Below are 19,496 nucleotides of genomic sequence, written 5' to 3' on the forward strand. Positions count from 1 at the left end.
CTTCCCACAGCATGAAGTTATTTAGAACAATTGTAAATGGCCCTTAAACAACATCCTCATCTTTCATTTATTGTTTTCAAAAATCCTGCCTTGTACCCTGGCTCATTTCTATGAATGAGCTTCTTAAAAAAAAAAAAAAAATCCCATGGAAAATTCCATCTGGCACTTAAAAATCAAGGAGGCAAAGAACAATTGATTTCTGTGTAGTTGTCCTCTAGTTGCATTTCTGTCAGCTGAGATGCATTTGCTATCTTAAATAGATGTTTTGGTAGGATTGTCCCATTGGTATTCATTCATCTGCACATTTTTAATGAACAACAACTCTGTTCCAGGCACTATGCTTGCAACAGTGGATGTACACACAGATTATTTCTGTTCTCAGTAATGGATAACTTCGGAGACATGACAATAAATATATGACTTTATCTGTAAATATAAGAAATGCATGGTAAATGCCAAATAAAAATAGACAATGGGGGGGAAAATTCCATGATATTGAGTTATAGTCCATGTGAAACAGCACACTCGTGACACAAAAATCTCATCAGTTACAATTTTGAAGGGAAAGCTCAAAGGTTACAGTATCAGTAAACTTAGCAGAGGGCCACAGGCTGGGTAATGTTTAGATAGTGAAGCTTCTTGAGACTTTTTGACTTCTTTATGAAACTGGTGATAGTGATATTCTCTTGAGGTCAAGATCAAGTCAGGACCCTGATCCCTCAAGTAGAACTAACCATCCTTTACAACAACATCATCCTGAAATTATTTTCTTTCTTTTGGTTGCATAGATGGTTTATAGCAAATCATATATTTAAATTTAGTGTCTGGGGTCTGCGTACAACTTCCTATTTGGTCACAATGCCATCTAGCAACACTGTATACAAATTATGGAACAATAAACAATTGCATTTTTGCAGACATACAACTCAGCAGGGTGGGTACGTGCCTAGGAGTGCTCTGTGGGTTTTTCCAAGGACAAGGGCCACGCCCCCTTCCTTGGACAGGCTTTGCTCTGAGGTAGAGGCTGGTTTCTCAAAAATGGAGTTACATCAGTTTCTTACCATCTCAAAATTTTAAAAACTATGAAAAATTGAGCAATGAGAGATTCATTCATTAGACTGAGAAAATTTCAGTCTCCTTTAAAATACTTTCAAGTTTTCAGAGATTTAAACTTTCAGTTCTGAGACCCCTGCTTTTTTTCCTTTATGTCACACTTTGTAAGATGCAACATAAGTGTATCCGTGAACATTTTTCAAAAATTGGAACTATTGGGATGTTGTAAACATTTTATTTCCTGTATTGTTTTGTATCTTTACTATGTTAAAGCTAAAGTAGGTTCTAATTCTGAGCCCTGAGTTTCTGATATATCATAAAATAAAATAAAAAATGAATTTAAGTCAAAGTATTAGTTAGTCCTTTTAAAATCCTAAAATCATTCCCTGAATTCATGATTTATAAATAAGCATTGGGGGGGGGGGAGGGATGAAGAAGGCTTGCTTTATATAGCTTCCTTTTGTAAGTCATATATTATACATTTATAATTTCTGGTATGAATATAATTGCTAGTAAATATCTTTATTTTTCTTCAACCATAGATCTGTAATGGAAAGGGTAAATGCAAACATTTCACATCAAAAGATTCCTAGAGAAGTTACAAGTGGGCTACTTTTCCCTCTGGTTTCAAACAATTCGAAATACTGGAAGGATAGTTATATATGTCTGTCACTTGGTTTTACCTGGAAGTATGACTACATGTAATAAAAATACCCCAAACAAGGATATAGGTTACAGATCAGAAATGTTTACTCTATGATCCTGAAATGAACTTTGGATCTTTTTTCTCCTTGCAACAATACAGCTGTGGTTGACTGTCAACAACATTTGGACTTTGTGTCATATTCTTGGAGAATCTCCTCCCTCCCCTCCCCACCCTTGACACACATATCCACACAGAAAAGCAGGCAAGATTCAGTATATTTAAGTTTTATTTGAAAGCCCACATTTCTTAACTTAGAGATACCTATATTCTATAGAAGAATTTTTTTCTCTCTTACAATGTTTAGACTGGCCCCAATATCAGGGAAAATGTCCTTGGATTATAGCCATGGTAAGATTTTACTTAATGCTTATGAAAGCACTGGCCGCCTCCCCAAATTCCTCTGATAAGCTTCAGGAGGTATAATCACTACGTTCAGTTCGAAGGTCAAACTTAGCTTCTCGGAAATCTAAGCTAGTACCTGCGGTGCAGGGTCCAGCAGTTATTGTGGCTACTTACAAAAAAAAAGCCAAGGGGAGAGAGTAACTTCTCCAGGAGAGGGGTGGTCTCTGCTCCACCCCCACCTTATCTCCTCACACAGGACTGGCCAACTGGCCTAAGAGTCCTTGAACTCCATGTGTCTACTTACTCTGCTGGTGCCTGAGCATGTACCTGCTTGCCCCTAAGGTTTGTCCTTTTTTCTTGACTCAAGAAAATATTTTAAAATTGTGCCTGTTTCTTTTTCTCTGCAATGAAATGAACTACTTCAAAATTTTCTTTGAAAGTTACTGACCTGGAGTGACTGGAGGAATAGGGAGTATGACTGGAGGAATAGCAGTAATATTCAGGATTTTTTTTTAAAAATTCCATTTTTGTATTAGAAAAGTAAAGAATAGCCTTTATTAGGAAAAGTAGGAAAAAGATATTTCCCTATGCAGTCAGCCATTCAGAGCTGTGGGTTCTATAACCATGGATTCCATCAATTGCAGATTAAAAATGTTTGAAAAATAATTATTTATACTGAACATGTACAGGCATTTTCCTTCTTGCCATCATTCTATAAACAACATAGTATAACAACTATTTATACTGTGTTTATATTGCATCAGTTAATATAAATAATCTAGAGATGACAAAGTACAGGATTGTGTAGATTATATGCAAATACTACACCATTTTATATAATGGGCTCAAATATCCATAGGTTTGGGTATCAAAAGTTTTGATACTGAAATACAGAAGAGATCCTAGACCCAATTCCCCACAAATACTGAGGGATGGTCATGTGAATTCAAATTTGGGGAGTAGAAATATGTCACATGTTTTAAACTGAAGAAATAATATAAGGAGAGGTGTCTTTCACACACACACACACACACACACACACACACACACACACAAAGGAAAGAATACTGTATAAGAGCAACAGATAAATAGCTAAAAAGAATACAGATGCTCTTTCCTTTAAAGAGTCCCAGATCCCCTGACAGGGTAACAAATGTTAGCCTAACATTTCCTTTAAGAACAGATTATTATAGGAAGGCAAAAAAAAAAAAAAAATAGAGTTGTACATTATAAATTGGTCACTGTGATGCTTACATAATATATCAAAAATAGTGGTAAATGTATCCATCCAAGGGATATTAGAATGTTCCATCTTTACTGTGTTCTCCTGCAGAGCTCCAATTCATCCTTCAAGCCTTAGCCCAAAGGTTGAGAAACCAATATTGAAACTGCCAAGAAGCACCCAGTATCTCCTTTGTGCTCTCTGGCACCCAGCTCATGGCTTTGAAATAATAGTTCCCACTCCTTAGGGATCATTTACACTTGGCTGCTTCCTCTCCCTCAAGAATGTAAGGAGTTTAACTTGTTCCTGTATTCTTGGTGTCTAGCACAGGGATTGGACATCTATCTATTTAATTAAGCTCTGCCAAGATTTTTTAAGTAGAGCTTATCATGTGTCTGTACATGTTTTAAAGACTATATAAAAATCAATGAGTGACTTCTACAAAGATGAAGTAGATATCCTTTTGCTAAGTGTACAAAAAGCCTGGATACTATATATACAACAAATGCAAGAAGACTCTGAATGGTGGAGAGAAGGCGGAAGACAGGATAGGGGCCACAGGACCCAAGAAATAACACTGGGATGTATTCCCTGAGTTATCTTTTAGCTCATATATCTCAGAGTGGAAGCTGAAGAAGTCAACAACCTGCAAACAACAAGAGCAAAGGGGAAAAGGAAATGTCCCAAGAGAGGCCTGCTCTCTTGCCAGCCAATGGGCGAAAAAATGGGTAGCCTAGCATGACATGAAACAAAAGTCATTCTGCTCCAATGAAGCACCACAAAAAGAACCCTGGTCCCCCCATACCAGCAAGGGCTTAGTGGGGAGCCCAGACTTCCAACCTTGACAAGATATAAAGAGGTGTCCCAGATCCCCTGACAGGGTAAGGGTCAGGGAAGGCTGAGAATAGCAAATTGGGTATTTCATTCTTACCTGGTGATAATGAAGTCATTTCCTCCACCCCAGTCCCAAAGTGTATGGAGACCACGTGGGAGCAGTTAACAGGTGCAATGCACATCCCAGTCAAGAAGGGATCAATAGAGAGCTAATACAGAGACAAATTCCCTCCTTAATTATCTCCTCTCACCCCAAGTGTCAATGGAGGCTGAGTGGAGAACCTGGAATCCTAGCCATACCTGGTAATATGGAGGCAGTGCCCCCAATTTCCCGCTAGGATGCTATCAGGAAAAAAAAAAAAAAAGCTAGCAAAAACAGAAAGTTCAAATAAGATCCACAGTCTTATAACAGAATACCTAAAATGTATAGGTTTCAATTAAAAACTATTAATCTTACTAAGAAGCAAGAATTTTTTTCAAAGTTAAAAAAAAATAGATTCAAACACTGCAATGACAAAGATGTTGGAATGATCTGATGAGAATTGTACAGCAGCCAACGTAAAAATGCTCCAACAAGTAATGAGAACACCCTTGAAACAAATTAAACAAAACAACAACAACAAAAACAGAAAATCTTAGCAAAGAAATAAAAATTCTCAGTAAATAGAAGACATAAAGAAAAATCAAGTAGAAATCTTAGAAGTAAAAAAATACAAAAGCTGAAATGTAAAAATCAATGCATAAGCTCAACAGCAGAATGGATTAGGGTAAAAATGAATCAGGGAACTCTAAGACAGAAAAATGGAAATAACTAAATCTGAACAATGGAGAGAAAATAGACTGAAAAAAAATATACATTCAGAGCTTTAGGAAACTGTGAGACCAAGACAAAAACCAATGAAACTAAATTATTAAATTAAAATTTCAGTTACAATTTATATTATTTGAAGGTCTTTGCAGTTCATTCCTAGGCAGTTGAAGAATGATTATCAAATGTAGGACACATACAAATCTTTGGTGTACCTAAATTGGACCCAAGTAGCCTAATGTAGTCTTTGAAGTTTCACAGTTGGAATGAAAGGTTATTGCCAAGTAGTAGGAAAATCAAGTTCATTTTGTCATTTATGGAGCTTCAAAACGAACAGCTGAGCACAGAATAGCTCTGTAGCTGGTAGAGTCATTCTTTCGTACACAGGAAAACATTCCTACCTTCTCTGTGAAAAATGTCACCTTCATATACTCACAAATTCTCTAAGGTTTCACCCAGATAAGACTCAATTTTAACAGTCTTAAAGAACCACATTTAGTGCTACTTTCAGCCTCTGTTAATTATGAATACCATGGAAATATTTTTTTTGTACAAACATAGAGTAAAATTTTAAAATTGGTAGATATACCAAACTCATAGGTGTTAGAGAGACCTTAAATATAAAGAAATACAATCACAACTTTAAAAAGCCACAAGATTAATTACTTTGTTTTTGAGGGAGCATAAAGAAACGGAAGAAATAGGACCTCAGAAATATTTTGATTTCCACTATTTTTTTTTGTTTTGTTTAAAACTAAAAACAAAGAAACTCCAAATGAAAAGGAATCTAGAGCCACTTGTAAATTCTTGTTAAGATACTAATGTAACATGGACTATGCCAATTCCATTAATTAGCCTAGTGTTTTCCAACACCATATTATTTATTACCAATAATATAATTCTACTATCTGGTGTCCAGACAATGTTCACAGCTATTTCTCCCTTAAGAGAAATAGAAGAGCAGTTTAGGTGTGGTCTGTCTTTGAACTTCAATAACACACATAGTTTCTGCACAGAAATTTCTGCAAGACACAACAGAAGCACTCTCCTGCTGCTGTGCTGAGTCCACAAGTTTCCCTGAGATGTCTGAATCACAGAGGATTCTCAGTTCCAACTCTGCTCAACAGTTTCCAAAAAAAAAAAAAGGAATAGCATGGATAGAGGGCTGTATAAAATATAAGATTGTCTCAAAAAGATTTATGGTGTGTTTTTTTTTTTTTAATAAAAAAAAATCAGTCTTCTTGACTAAAGGTTGACAAATGTGTTTTCAACTTTAAAATGTCTGAAACTGGCTCTTTTCTTTCTTGATAGAAGCTGAGTCCAGTGATGAGTTCAACGTCTGTGATCCGGGCTCTGTGCAACATAAACAACTCTTCAATCCACAAGGGCTCAAGCTTCCCGTGCTGTAAGGATGGAAAACAAAGAAGGAGAATCACCATCAAAACTTCGCTTTTCCAATAAGTTCTCCCATCTCCCCAGCTTAATCAACTGGGATGTTGCAGTACTCCGAAATGGCAGATGCCATATGATATTAGACAGAATCCCCACTGTTGAGCAGCTTGTCTTCTAATATTTATATCTATCAAATATATAGATATCTAATATGTATATCATATTTGTTCAACTAGTTGTAGCAAATTTGGAAAAAATAAAGTAGGCCTGTAACACATGCTTATATATCGCATAGATACTCCAAGAAATGTCACTCATGTGGGGTTTCAGAGGATCAAATTTAAAGCCCTGATGAATAGCTGGCTAAAGGAGACCATGGATAAATGAGTGAGTGCAACACTCTCTCCTGCTGAGCTCACAGTGGGCCTCAAGATCCTTTTGACCACGGAACTCCAGATATCAACCACACCCACACCCACACCCACAGGGTCTGGTATGAAAGTCAAAAATTCTTGCCAACTCAGGTCTGGATTTACTTTGTGTAACTTCAGTGAAGGAAAAAAAAAAAAAAGACTAGGGGGTTGGGAGGGCAACTCAGTAGCACAGTGTGTGTTCAGTACACATAGTGTCCTGAGTTTGATCCCAAGCTCCCCAAAAGAGAAAACAACCTCAGAACACAAAAACACCCCAGGAAATGTGGGGAGTACTCTTCATCATTTGGAAACACCAATTGTTAAATTGTGTGCCATTTTAATTTTTAAATCTACCATTTAGGATTCTAAAACTCTAATTATAAAATAATATAAAACAATGGTTTCCAAACACTGGAATGACAACACAACAGGAAAGGAGATTTTCATAATAAAGTTATATGTAGACATTTATTTGAAATGTCTAATCACAACGTTAAGACTAATTTATAATAGTGCTGAAAATTTTTATAAAACCAGTTTTTAAGTAAAAAAAAACAAATCACACTTCATAAAAACTTAGAATTTGGTGACGAGACCATGTGAAGTTTGAGTCCAATTTGATTTTGAGTGTCTTTAGCAGAGAAGGTGAACTTCTTTGAAGACCTGTCATCTTAGAGGATCAAGACGCAATTTCAAAGTCCACATACATTTCAACAGTTGTGTTTTTCTCCACAGTTGTCTGATGTAAGACATGCATACAAACATACACACACGTTTAGATATCCAATATGCGAAAGAGATTAATGAAGGCTACTTACCGCACAGCTCTCGCTGTTGTCAGGCCTGTGAGGCAAAATGAAAGCTAAGGTATCTAAGTTTTCACACTGCAAGGGATCCTGGTATTTATTTTTACAACTGGTTAGCACAATGAAGAAGTGAGTTGGAATCAGAATTTCTTGATTACGGATGACTTTGATGTTTCTGTAAAATATGCCAATATTCACTTTCAGAAGGAAATAATGATCTTCCTTTTAATGAGCACTTTGATAAAACATGTTCTAACAAAGCACATTTAAAACTAAAATTCAATTAAATTATTTATAAGGAGTTAGGTAATCACAGGGTCTGAATATATTCTATTGATTGAAACTAATAATTAGAAGACCCAAATAATTACTTTCTATTGAAATTCAAATTATTTTTTTCAGTTCTACCTAAAGACACTTGAACTGAGATGCTAAGGGAAACAAAAATATTTTTGAACACCTAGCAACAAGATTCTTAGGATTACTGCAGTTCTCAACAGGTCTTGAAGTTATGAACAAATAGAAGACACAGAGGTAACAGGTGAGGAATTTTTTTTTTTTTTTAATTCTAGTTCCTTCAGAGAAGACATGGTGTCATGCATTCTCTTTTGTTTTAACTGGATTTTCTTTCTTACCTTGAAACTTGATTTTTTTTTAAAAAATTGCAACCTATTAAAATATTTGAAGCAAAATCTTTAACTTATCATGATTCTCCTATTTCCATTTCTTTTTCTTTTTGCAGTACTGAGGATTGATATTTCCTTTGGTTTTAAAATTGTGGGGTTTTCAATCCACAAAATTACAACTATCTTATATTTGATAAAGGAGCTAAAAGCATGCAATGGAGGAAGGATAGCATCTTCAACAAATGGTGCTGGGAAAACTGGAAATCCATATGCAACAAAATGAAACCGAATCCCTTTCTATCACCATGCACAAACGTTAACTCAAAATGGATCAAGGAGCTTGATATCAAATCAGAGACTCTGCGTCTGATAGAAGAAAAAGTTGGCTCCAATCTACATATTGTGGGGTCGGGCTCCAAATTCCTTAATAGGACACCCATAGCCCAAGAGTTAATAACAAGAATCAACAAATGGGACTTACTCAAACTAAAAAGTTTTTTCTCAGCAAGAGAAACAATAAGAGAGGTAAATAGGGAGCCTACATCCTGGGAACAAATCTTTACTCCTCACACTTCAGATAGAGCCCTAATATCCAGAGTATACAAAGAACTCAAAAAATTAAGCATAAGAAAACAAATAACCCAATCAACAAATGGGCCAAGGACCTGAACAGACACTTCTCAGAGGAGGATATAGGATCAATCAACAAGTACATGAAAAAATGCTCACCATCTCTAGCAGTCAGAGAAATGCAAATCAAAACCACCCTAAGATACCATCTCACTCCAGTAAGATTGGCAGCCATTAGGAAGTCAAACAACAAGAAGTGCTGGCGAGGATGTGAGGAAAAGGGTACACTTGTACATTGCTGGTGGGACTGCAAATTGGTGTGGCCAATTTGGAAAGCATTATGGAGATAAAGGGAAAGCTGGGAATGGAACCACCATTTGACCCAGCTATTGGCCTTCTCGGACTATTCCCTGAAGTCCTTAAAAGAGCCTACTATAGGGATACTGCTACATTGATGTTCATAGCAGCACAATTCACAATAGCTAGACTGTGGAACCAACTTAGATGCCCTTCAATAGACGAATGGATAAAAAAAAAATGTGGCATTTATACACAATGGAGTATTACTCAGCACTAAAAAATGACAAAATCATGGAATTTGCAGGGAAATGGATGGCATTAGAGCAGATTATGCTAAGTGAAGCTAGCCAATCCCTAAAAACCAAATGCCAAATGTCTTATTTGATATAAGGGGAGCAACTATAAACAGAGCAGGGAGGAAGAGCATGAGAAAAAGATTAACATTAAACAGGGATGAGAGGTGGGAGGGAAAGGGAGAGAGAAGGGAAATTGCATGGAAATGGAAGGTGACCCTCATTGTTATACAAAATTACATATAAGAGGATGTGAGGGGAAAGGGAAAAAAATCAAGGGAGAGAAATGAATTACAGTAGATGGGGTAGAGAGAGAAGATGGGAGGGGAGGGGAGGGGAGGGGGGATAGTAGAGGATAGGAAAGATAGCAGAGTACAACAGTCACTAGTATGGCAATATGTAAAAATGTGGATGTGTAACCGATGTGATTCTGCAATCTGTATACGGGGTAAAAATGGGAGTTCATAACCTACTTGAATCAAATGTATGAAATATGATATGTCAAGAGCTTTGTAATGTTTTGAACAACCAATTAAAAAAAATAAAATTGTGGGTTTTTTTTCCAGCATCTTTAAAAGTTTAAGGTAGTGGGATGATTATTTTCGAATATGATATCACATGGAATCATAATATATAAAACAGATTAGAACATAGGGCTCTGGTGAAAACTATGAATGGGAAGCTATGAAGGTCTCTTCCTCTCCATTGCTATGAGCTTTGAGGCTGCTTATGTGGGACTTTCATGTATCAAGTTACATAGTAACAAAATTGCCATTTTGCAGACTGATATGATCCCAGATAAATATGGGTAAATAGCAACCCCTAAGTCAGCCTGGGAGAGTAGGAAAATTCTTCCAAGAGGCCAAATCTCAGTGGAGTCTTCAGTCTTGTGATCTTGAAAGCAAAATTGCTCCCCAAAATCTTGTAATTATTCTTTAAAAAAAGATAACTAGCTGGGGATCACTGGCAAAGCCATGGGTTTGATCCCTGGAAATGGAAAAAAAAAAAAAAAGACTAAAATGTTTTCCCATCTCATTTTATACAAACAGCACCATAAGGAGCTGCTCTATCATTGCCCTCCAGTCAGAGTTGCCTAAGAGCTGCGACCTTAACCCAAAGCCACCAGACTTGAGGCACCATGGCTTTACACCCCTGGCCTCAGGGTGTCTGCAGCCACACCATTCAGTTCTTCATCTTCTGCCTGGGAGTCTATTTATTAAGATAGTATCTTAACATTTCACTACACAGAGATCTTAAAGACTGAGTTCAGCATTGAAATTGAGCCCAGTAATTACTGATTTGAATCAAGAGGGGGGAAAATATAAGTTCTCTTATCTAAGAACTATTTTGCTGAACACAGAGCAAAACATCAAATCAATCAGAGATTTCAAGAGCTTTCAGTGTAGCCAGAAGAGCCTTGTGAGTCGATGTGAATTATACTAGAGAGGAAGGGTTCTGTCACCTCCACAAGACAGTAATCTCCACTGACAGCTATTTTTAAGGTAATGAAATATGTTCTTACTGCTTCAGAATCTCTGTGGGATCATAATGTCCATCAAAATCAAAGTCGAACACAGGACCGCTGATGACGTTGATGCCATTCCTTTCTTCAGCATACCTTTGCAGGAGGGTGTCATGAAAGTAGCGCCATATGACTGAAACAAGGCAGACGATAGAGTTTAAAAAAAAAAAAATTGTATGCCACATGTGAAATCAGTTCACATCATGATTCAAAATTAATGATTTGCTATAATTAGAGATAAAGTCAAGTTTGACTTAAGTCTTAAATGTGAGCTCCAAAATCCATTGTTTGCCTTTGGTCAAAAGCTGAATTCAATTCTATTTCGGGCATCCCTGCATGTGTGCACTATAATGAACCATTTTGATTATATGTCATGGTTAAATATAACAACATTACAAACACCAAGTAAATTATTCAGATTTATTATAAATATGGAAATATTCACAAGTGTTATAGATCTAAATTAGAGTAAAAATCTCCATATATGCTCTATATTTTGATATTTTACAGAGCAGTTAAAGTACGAATGTATATTTACTCTGCAGGAGTCAAGCCACAATGGCTAATGATGATATGAAGTACATTTAAAAACAATAATAATTACCAAGAACTTTCAAATAGTTAAAGAGAGAATCAGACTGAAAGTTAATATAAGTATCAGTTGACTGTATTAGGTAGATAACTTTATGAAAAACTTTATATACTTTGTGTATGTTAGAATTAAAGCACTTTTATTTTCTAGGTCAGAAAATTTGAAAGAAAACAAAAGAAAGCAAAACCTAACTGTAGTACATATGATTAATATTTATCTTATAATTTCTTGCTTTCTTTCTCTGTATATCGTAAACACTATTCTTCTGTGAGTAATGTAGGTGTCATGTTGGGATAAAAAAGATTGAAATCAATTGAAATATCACCATAACATGTGTTGATGATACTAGATAAAAGGAAAAAGGACTCTGATTCCATTTTAAGGAAGATATGATCATTTCTGAGGACACCAAAAGAGTTTTTTAGTTTAGTATTCTTTATGAAACCCAACACAGCCTAATCTCATATCTTTTGGTAGGGTCCCCAGAAACCTCTGCTCTAGGCTAAGGTGGGGAAATCCCCCATCTTTTTTTTCACATACTTTTTATAAACATAAAACAGCATAGTCATTAAAATATATCATAATTCTAATTTTTTGAGTCCTATAATTCTCAAAATCAAATAAATCTTTAAGAATGTATTTGATATTTACTCATTTAATTCAGGCCATAAATCCTATTATATTCAGACTATACCTTTATGTACTGAATTTATAAAATATAAAGCTTTTTACCTTGAAAACTCTGGTACATTGGCACTATATTAGTAGTTAGCAAAGCTTCAGAATATATTTGACTTGACTCTTTATTTAATTCTAGAAGGAAAAAAAAAAGGACAACTTTTTCATCTTACACAAATAACATTCGAAATTATAGTTTCCCCTAGGGGTGACATTTAAAAACATAAGCCAAGTATCATCTTAAACCTGTAAAACATTCCCAGGTACTAAGTGAAGGGGAAATGTAATGTATCTGGTAAAGTCCCTTAAAAAAAAAGTTTTTATATTTTTTTCCCTTTTCAAGATGAATTTATCCCAAAAGCAAAAACTTACTAGAAGAGCCTCAGAGTAAACATATGCCTATTTCTACTAAAGTGAATTGTGTTTATAATCTTCTTTCCTTAAACATTTTCATAATCAAAGGGAAAAAAAAAAGACTCTGACTTCATAACAACACCGACTACCCAGAAAAAAACACCATGGGCGGTCTTGCGGGCTGTCTGCCTCAACCTGCTGGACAAGGCCGCCTTGTATGAGCAGCAGGCTTGGCTCCGGTCTCTAGAAGGCAACAGCCAAGTTCTGACTACAGACATTCTGGGGACTGGACTGGATGCTGAGGGTATTTGGGCACCTGGAGTCTTCTGATTTTTACCTTTTAAGGTTGTCTCTAAAAAAAAAAAAAAAGACAACCAAATTTGGCACTTCAAAAGTCCATTCCCGAGGGGCTCTGCATCAGTGAACAAGCAGGCATTTGGAAGACTCTACCTTTACTTAATTCTTTGACAGATCACACTTTATTTTCAAACAATACAGGTATATCTCCTTCCTAAGAACCCGAGGCCGCTTTCCAAGGTCCATTGCCCTATCATGTATGAAAAATTTCTTATCACCCATTTATTTATTTTGTTTATTTATTTGCAGGGGATCAAACTCAGGGCCTTGCACATGCTGGATGAGTGCTCTACCACTGAGCTACATATACCCCCAGCCCTGTATGAAAAATTAATAAACAAGAAGACAAAAGAAAGCAAGGGAAGGAAAGGGAAGGGCAGGAGGAAGATACTTACGTGGTGGGGCAAGGAACCCATAACTCAGTTTAGCATTGTTTTTATAAAAGGAACATTTGTGGACAGGACTAAGAGAAACACGGAAATCCTTGAAGAGACAGTTGGAAAAGTCTTCTGTAGAGAAACTGTCCTGAAGAACCAAAGGAAAAGAACCATCAGGTACAGGGCACAGGAAGAGAAGAAAATCCCTGGGTAAATAGTGAGAGGTGAGCTGCAGTTGGCTACCTGTCAGTTCACGTCCTTCCCTACTTTCCATTTTCCTCCTGGTATAGTCATCTTTTTTCTAACTGAAACACAAAGATTCTTTACACTGTTAAGGACACTGTCTGTCAGAGATGTGCAAATATCTTCCTATTCTGCTCTGCTCATTTTGTTTATCGTGTTTTTATCTAAACAGTTTTAGACATTGGAGTTGGTCTTCCATTTCCAACTATGCAGCCAAATCTTGTTGGGAGATGGGAGGAGAGCCAGCAAAGGAGAAATCTCAGGAGCAGCGATGTCTGAATTCACACAGATTCAATGACATCGCAAAACTAAAAACTTCAAAGAGAACCAACAACCTCCATAATTACAGTACTAAACAACAACAGATAGGATAGGGTGCCTACAAAACAGGGTGCATGCTGTATATTATGAAGTCATATAAAAAAAGTGATTAAAGGCAGTCTTTGAAAATTAAAAAAAAAACAAAGTTCAAGATACTTTATATAAACACATAAATATGTGTGTACACTATATATCATATGTACTCCAGTGCCCTATCTTTGTACTTACTTACCTCAGGATTAGTGATACTTTTATTAACTCCAACAGCTCTTCTCAATGAAGCACTCTTAAATCCCTTTTCTATCCCTTAAGAGCATCCTACAGCTGACCAATCACTCTTGGTCTCTGAAAGTCTGGTGGGTCTAGCTTAAAATTAATACCAGGTAGGACCTCCTCCCCTGTTCTCTCTCTTTCTAGGACTCCCCATCACCATTTCTTTCCACCATGGCACTGGAGTGGGGGGCTGGATTAAAGGGAAATGGTGGTCTTTTCCTGGGATATTTGCCCTCACTCCTTTCTACATCCAGCTCCTTATGTGTTGGTAGGACAGGGAGAGGTGGCTGGCATCTTCCCCTCCAGATGGCATGCGTAGCAATGGGACTGAGCATCCATGGCTTCCCCATCATTGAGGACACCCTACGATGTGGGCAGTTGAGGGAAGCACTTGTGCCCATATGCTCTGCATTTAGAAATGAATAATTACGACTAACTTTAAAACTGATTTTATAAAATTATAAATCAGAATCATAAGCTACCAAAACCAGGAGGAGATAGGCAAAGAGGAATCCTGTGCTGTATACACCTTATTTCACAGATGTCTGCTCTAAATACATGTCAAAGTCATGTAACTTGTTAGTGTCAGAACTAGAACTGAAATTTAATTTATGTGACTTCCTGTTCAGTATTACCCTCATTTGGGAAAAGGTAATAGAGAGTAACAGTGAGAAACTATGCTTTTAATGTTTTGCTTAATAACTTGAAATAGGTAAACATAGTGAAAGAGGGAACAAATACTTGCATTTCTGTCGACGGTGTAGGATGTCCAGAGGGGCATGAGGAGATCATGGCTGTATCCACTCACAAACTGGTGCTGATAAAGAAGACAGACGCTGTTTTTCTTCTGAAGAAGTCTGGGTCTTCCATATGGTAAAGTGCCAAGGTTGATTTTCTCCTCTAGGGTCATAGAAGGAAAATGAGATCACCATTTAAATTTAATTAGTGCACATTATATGATGATATGTGATGATACACCCATCTAACCCTTTCCTCTATTTAAGCATGTTGAAAAATTATTTTTAACTGTAAAACAACAATGAATTACAAAGAGCAGAAACACAAACATTTGAAAAATGTGGTCCACTTCAATTTTTGCCTATAAAGATCAATGTGTTATCAGCATTATCACTAGAGGATAATCTATGAAATTGCTAGGCATTCCAGCTAATTAGGACTTATAGTACCCAAAATATCTTCATTATTTTAATGACATACTGCAGAAAGCATATAAGGAGACTTGGAACACAAAGGTTCAGAACTGAAATTATGAGTCTAAACCCAATGGAATAATAACAATATAGATATACTTTCTATTGCCTTTTTCTGAGTGTCAAGGGCTCTGTAGAACTCTTTTACATCAACTAGTTAAGTCTCACATCTCCCTATAAATTAACATTATACACTTATTTTACAGATGAGGAAACAACAACTTATAGGAAATAAATACTTTTTCGATTCAGACAGTTCCTAAATTTATATTCAAACTCAGATCTGCCTAATGCTCAAAGTTCCATCCTTCAGCACAATGCTTTACCACCTGGGGGATAAAAAGGTGTTTCTAATTCTGTCATGGTTTAGATATGAGTTGTCCCCAAAAGCTCATGTATGAGACAATGCAAGAAAGTTTAGAGGTGAAATGATTGGATTTGAGATCCCTAACCTAATCAGCACATGAATCCCTTAATAGGGATTAACTGGGTGGTAACTATACGTAGGCAGTATGTGGCTGGAGGAGGTGAGTCATTGGGGGTGTGCCTTTGGGGTATATATTTTGTTCATAGCAGAGAGCTCTCTCTCTCTGCTATGTTCCCACCTGTTTTCCTCTGCCATACACTTCCACCATGCTGTTCTGCCTCACCTCAGGTTCCTGAGGAATGGATCTGGCCATCTATGAACTGAGTTCTCTGAAATAGTGAACTCCAATGTTTACAGTAGCAATTTTATATAGACAAGCTCAAGTCAGGATTAATGCAGAATTTACCTCTTTATTCCAGCAGGGCAAAAAGAAAAAAAAAATGTGAGCCCAGTAACTTAAAGATCTGCCTCTGAACATCCAAATCACAACTGAAAAATGTTATCAGCTGCTTACATGTTCTTAATTTTCATTCAAAAGTTGTGAAAAAACAACCCATCAATCAATTTATAATCTCTTAGAATTAAGATCCATGAAAGGCAGAAACTTAATAGTTATTTTAAATGGAAATCTGGGGCTCTACTCTAAACCTAGAAAAATCCTCAAAACCCTTCCATAATTTCCCTAAAGAGAAACTCAGCTTCCACTAAATATGTTATATACCATTTCCACTATAAAATATCCCTTCTTTCATTATAACTAATAGCTTAGACTGTCAGGCAGAGAAATCTCTGTTTTCATCAAATGGTTTTCCATCATTACCTTTATTGTATTGAATAGTCTTAAATAATGCCCCCAAACCAATTTTCTGTGGTTCACACTATTGATAAAAATCCTGCTTTCACACTCCAGGCCTGCAATTAATGTGTCTTACCTTCTGCCACGGTCATATTAAACTGTATCTCGAAATCCACAATTGGCAGAATCTAAAAAAGTTTATAAAACTCTTTTTAAGGATTGAGAGACATATTTTAATTTCATCAACATACAACTTCTGGAGCTTAATTAACACAACACAAAGATAAAATGAACATAGTCCTCTGCATGAAAAGTTTTCTTTAATGGGGGGACAAAGGAAGAGGAATAACAGAGGCAGCAAGACAAAAGTGTCAGCACAACACTAGTGATTGAAAATAATAATATAAAATCTGCTTTAGAATTATGGTCTCTTCCTCAACTGTCTTTCTTCAAGTCTAAATCAAATCTAACAAAATGGACAGCACAAAAGAAACTACTCATCCAACTGCCACCTTTATGAATGTTATCAATGTGGCTTATAAAGACCATGTATTTTTACCTTCTTAAAACAATGACAAAGATAGTTGATTAACAGTAATTATTAAAGCAGTTACAGCTCTATGAAGTTAGGAGTAAAAGTGAAGCAGTATCATCTACCTATTTTGTACCCAAAATGTTACTTTCCCCCTACATTTGTAATAGGTTGGGCTGTTTTTAGAGAAGGAACATTGGAATGGGTTTACTTTGTGCTTAAAACATCCTAGCAAGGACAACCGCCCAGATTCCAGGATTCAGGATGCTCAAGGGCTCCCCTGGAACTCTCCCTACTGGTCCTCAACTCATCACAGCACTAGGGGATGGATCAAAACCAAGCTGAAAATGCAAATTAGGAGGAGAAAAATTAAATCATAAATGGGTCTTTATGTGTCCCTAGACTTAAAAATAAATAAATGTTTACCTCTCACTCATAAGTTTAATTACATTGCTGACTATTTCTATAACACATGCTGTGCAGAGGGTGCCAGGAGCCCTTCCCTAGTGGGCTGGGCTTTTCAGCAATACCTACCGAGGAGTGGCAGGAGCAGCCAAGGTTATCTCTGGGGGTTCTGGTGAAGGGACACTGTACCAGGGGGTGCACTTCTTTAGGATGCTTTGGAGTATAAACAGGATTCTTCAGAAGATGGTTAAGACTTCCATGAGTTCCATTATTAGGAGCTGGGGTCAAATTCAGTAAATCTGCAACATGCCAAGAATGGCAAAGAATTACTTAGAAGTTTCAAAATCAAAGAGTGGACTTATGCTATGATTTATTAAAAAAATCATATATGTATGTTAGATATGTATAAATGAGCCCTTTACTCTTTAACTAAAACTATAAAATTCTCTTGAGTTTTGGACTATTTATGATTATTGCTATTTTTAATAGAAATACTGTTACCTGTGCTCTATTTTGCTGTAAAATTTTCTGAATTTTAAGGTATGTAATAACTATAGTCATCCTCTGTTGAATGCATATTATATGCCAATAGCTGTGCTAATGTATTTTTCTACTTAATCTTCAAAATAAACAAATAAAATTACTATCCACGTTTGGTAGATAAATAATCAAAGTGTTTTGCCCAAGGCCTCAAGGCTATTAATTTAGTAGATCAAGGATTCAAAACCCAGCTATTCCTGAGTCTAAGACTCATGATTTTAATAATAAAAACAGTGAACACGTATAAAGCACTTACTACATGCCAGGACCTGCCTTAAGTGTTTAGGATATATTATCTCACGAAATTTTACAGGCACCCAACTGAAAGAATTATCCTCAAGACAGTTTAAGGTTTTGTAAATGTAATAATATTTAACTTGAAATAATATTTAAAATCCAACATTCCACCATAAAAGCACTAATTCAGAAGCCACAGACTGAACAAAGAATATACTTAATGAATTGTTCTTTATGGCTACACCCTCCACATTGCCATCCACTCAACTATTACTGTTACCACAGGTTCCACCTGTCTTGCCCACTTTTCACTTGCCAACGCTCTCCTCCCTGGCTTCCACCACTACACTGACTCAAAATCATGTCCTGAAACCCAGGACCTAGGAACGTGCAACCCAGAGTGCAGCCTGGTGGAAAAAATCAGATAAGTAATAAGATGTATGCTCTGCACATTTGATCAGCATTTCTGGGTCAGGAAGAAGAAACAGAATGGACGTGTCTGCCTCGCCTCATCCTTCCCCAGAAAGGAGCTCACCATGTGACCTACTTTTGATAATCCTACTCCAGCTCTGTTTCCAGAAGGGAAGAAGCTGCCTATTCACACTTACCACACATTAAGTTATAGACTTCGATATTTTCAAAAGCGTCAACCTCAATGCCATGCTTGAATCCAGGTCCATAGCCAACAAAGAGTGCCTGGATTGGCCAGAAAAGTCAGATTATCAGTACAGTTCAGTTATGTATATAGTTGGTCAGAAATTCATATTATTCACATTGTACATGTATAAACTGGTTATGTTAGGACATGGGGAAAATACCATGCCCACTGGACTTGGTGAGATATTATTTTAGTCCTTGTTGCACATATAATCTAAGAATACCAAGACTATTTCTCTTAGTTTTACCATTATCCTTGACTTGACAGTCAACATAGAATGAATGATGAAATCTATTTTGCTGAATATTTCTATAACACATGCCAGGAGCACCTGGCACCCTATGACATTTATATCCTATGAAATAGGATATAAACCTCACCCTGTCTACCTCACACAGTGCTGCAGGTGTTAAATTAGGTAAATATTATAAGTGTATTTTGAAATATAATAGTACTAGGTAAACATAAGATACTATCATCTTTCAGAACCTAAGTGTGATACTTTTTCATCTAGTAAATCACTGGCTTTCTTTTACTGTGGGGCAATATATTTCATGAAGCACAAATATATGTGAAATAATTATTAGAAATTTAGTAGGAGATATAAGTCATATGTCCATGAGACAAGAATATAAAATATTAACAAAATTTCTGAAGATCTGAAGAAA

The 19,496-nt window shown here is 36.4% G+C and overlaps 1 protein-coding gene across 1 annotated transcript in view; it reads right to left on the minus strand.

Annotated features, from left to right (window-relative positions):
• Positions 1 to 2,002: 2,002 nt before the first annotated feature.
• Positions 2,003 to 19,496, minus strand: part of Enpp1 (ectonucleotide pyrophosphatase/phosphodiesterase 1) — a 67,501-nt gene continuing 50,007 nt past the window's right edge. Inside the window, exons 17-25 of the mRNA XM_076859729.2 lie at positions 18,779 to 18,866; positions 17,523 to 17,692; positions 16,593 to 16,644; positions 14,828 to 14,982; positions 13,264 to 13,393; positions 12,212 to 12,292; positions 10,888 to 11,020; positions 7,589 to 7,751; positions 2,003 to 6,368 (exon numbers count right to left, since the gene is read on the minus strand). Of these exons, the coding sequence (XP_076715844.2) occupies positions 6,198 to 6,368; positions 7,589 to 7,751; positions 10,888 to 11,020; positions 12,212 to 12,292; positions 13,264 to 13,393; positions 14,828 to 14,982; positions 16,593 to 16,644; positions 17,523 to 17,692; positions 18,779 to 18,866 (1,143 nt within the window). The 3' untranslated portion in view covers positions 2,003 to 6,197. The remainder of the gene's footprint in view (positions 6,369 to 7,588; positions 7,752 to 10,887; positions 11,021 to 12,211; positions 12,293 to 13,263; positions 13,394 to 14,827; positions 14,983 to 16,592; positions 16,645 to 17,522; positions 17,693 to 18,778; positions 18,867 to 19,496) is intronic.

This window comes from Callospermophilus lateralis, chromosome 6 (assembly GCF_048772815.1).
Source record: "Callospermophilus lateralis isolate mCalLat2 chromosome 6, mCalLat2.hap1, whole genome shotgun sequence".
Lineage (NCBI taxonomy): Eukaryota > Metazoa > Chordata > Mammalia > Rodentia > Sciuridae > Callospermophilus > Callospermophilus lateralis.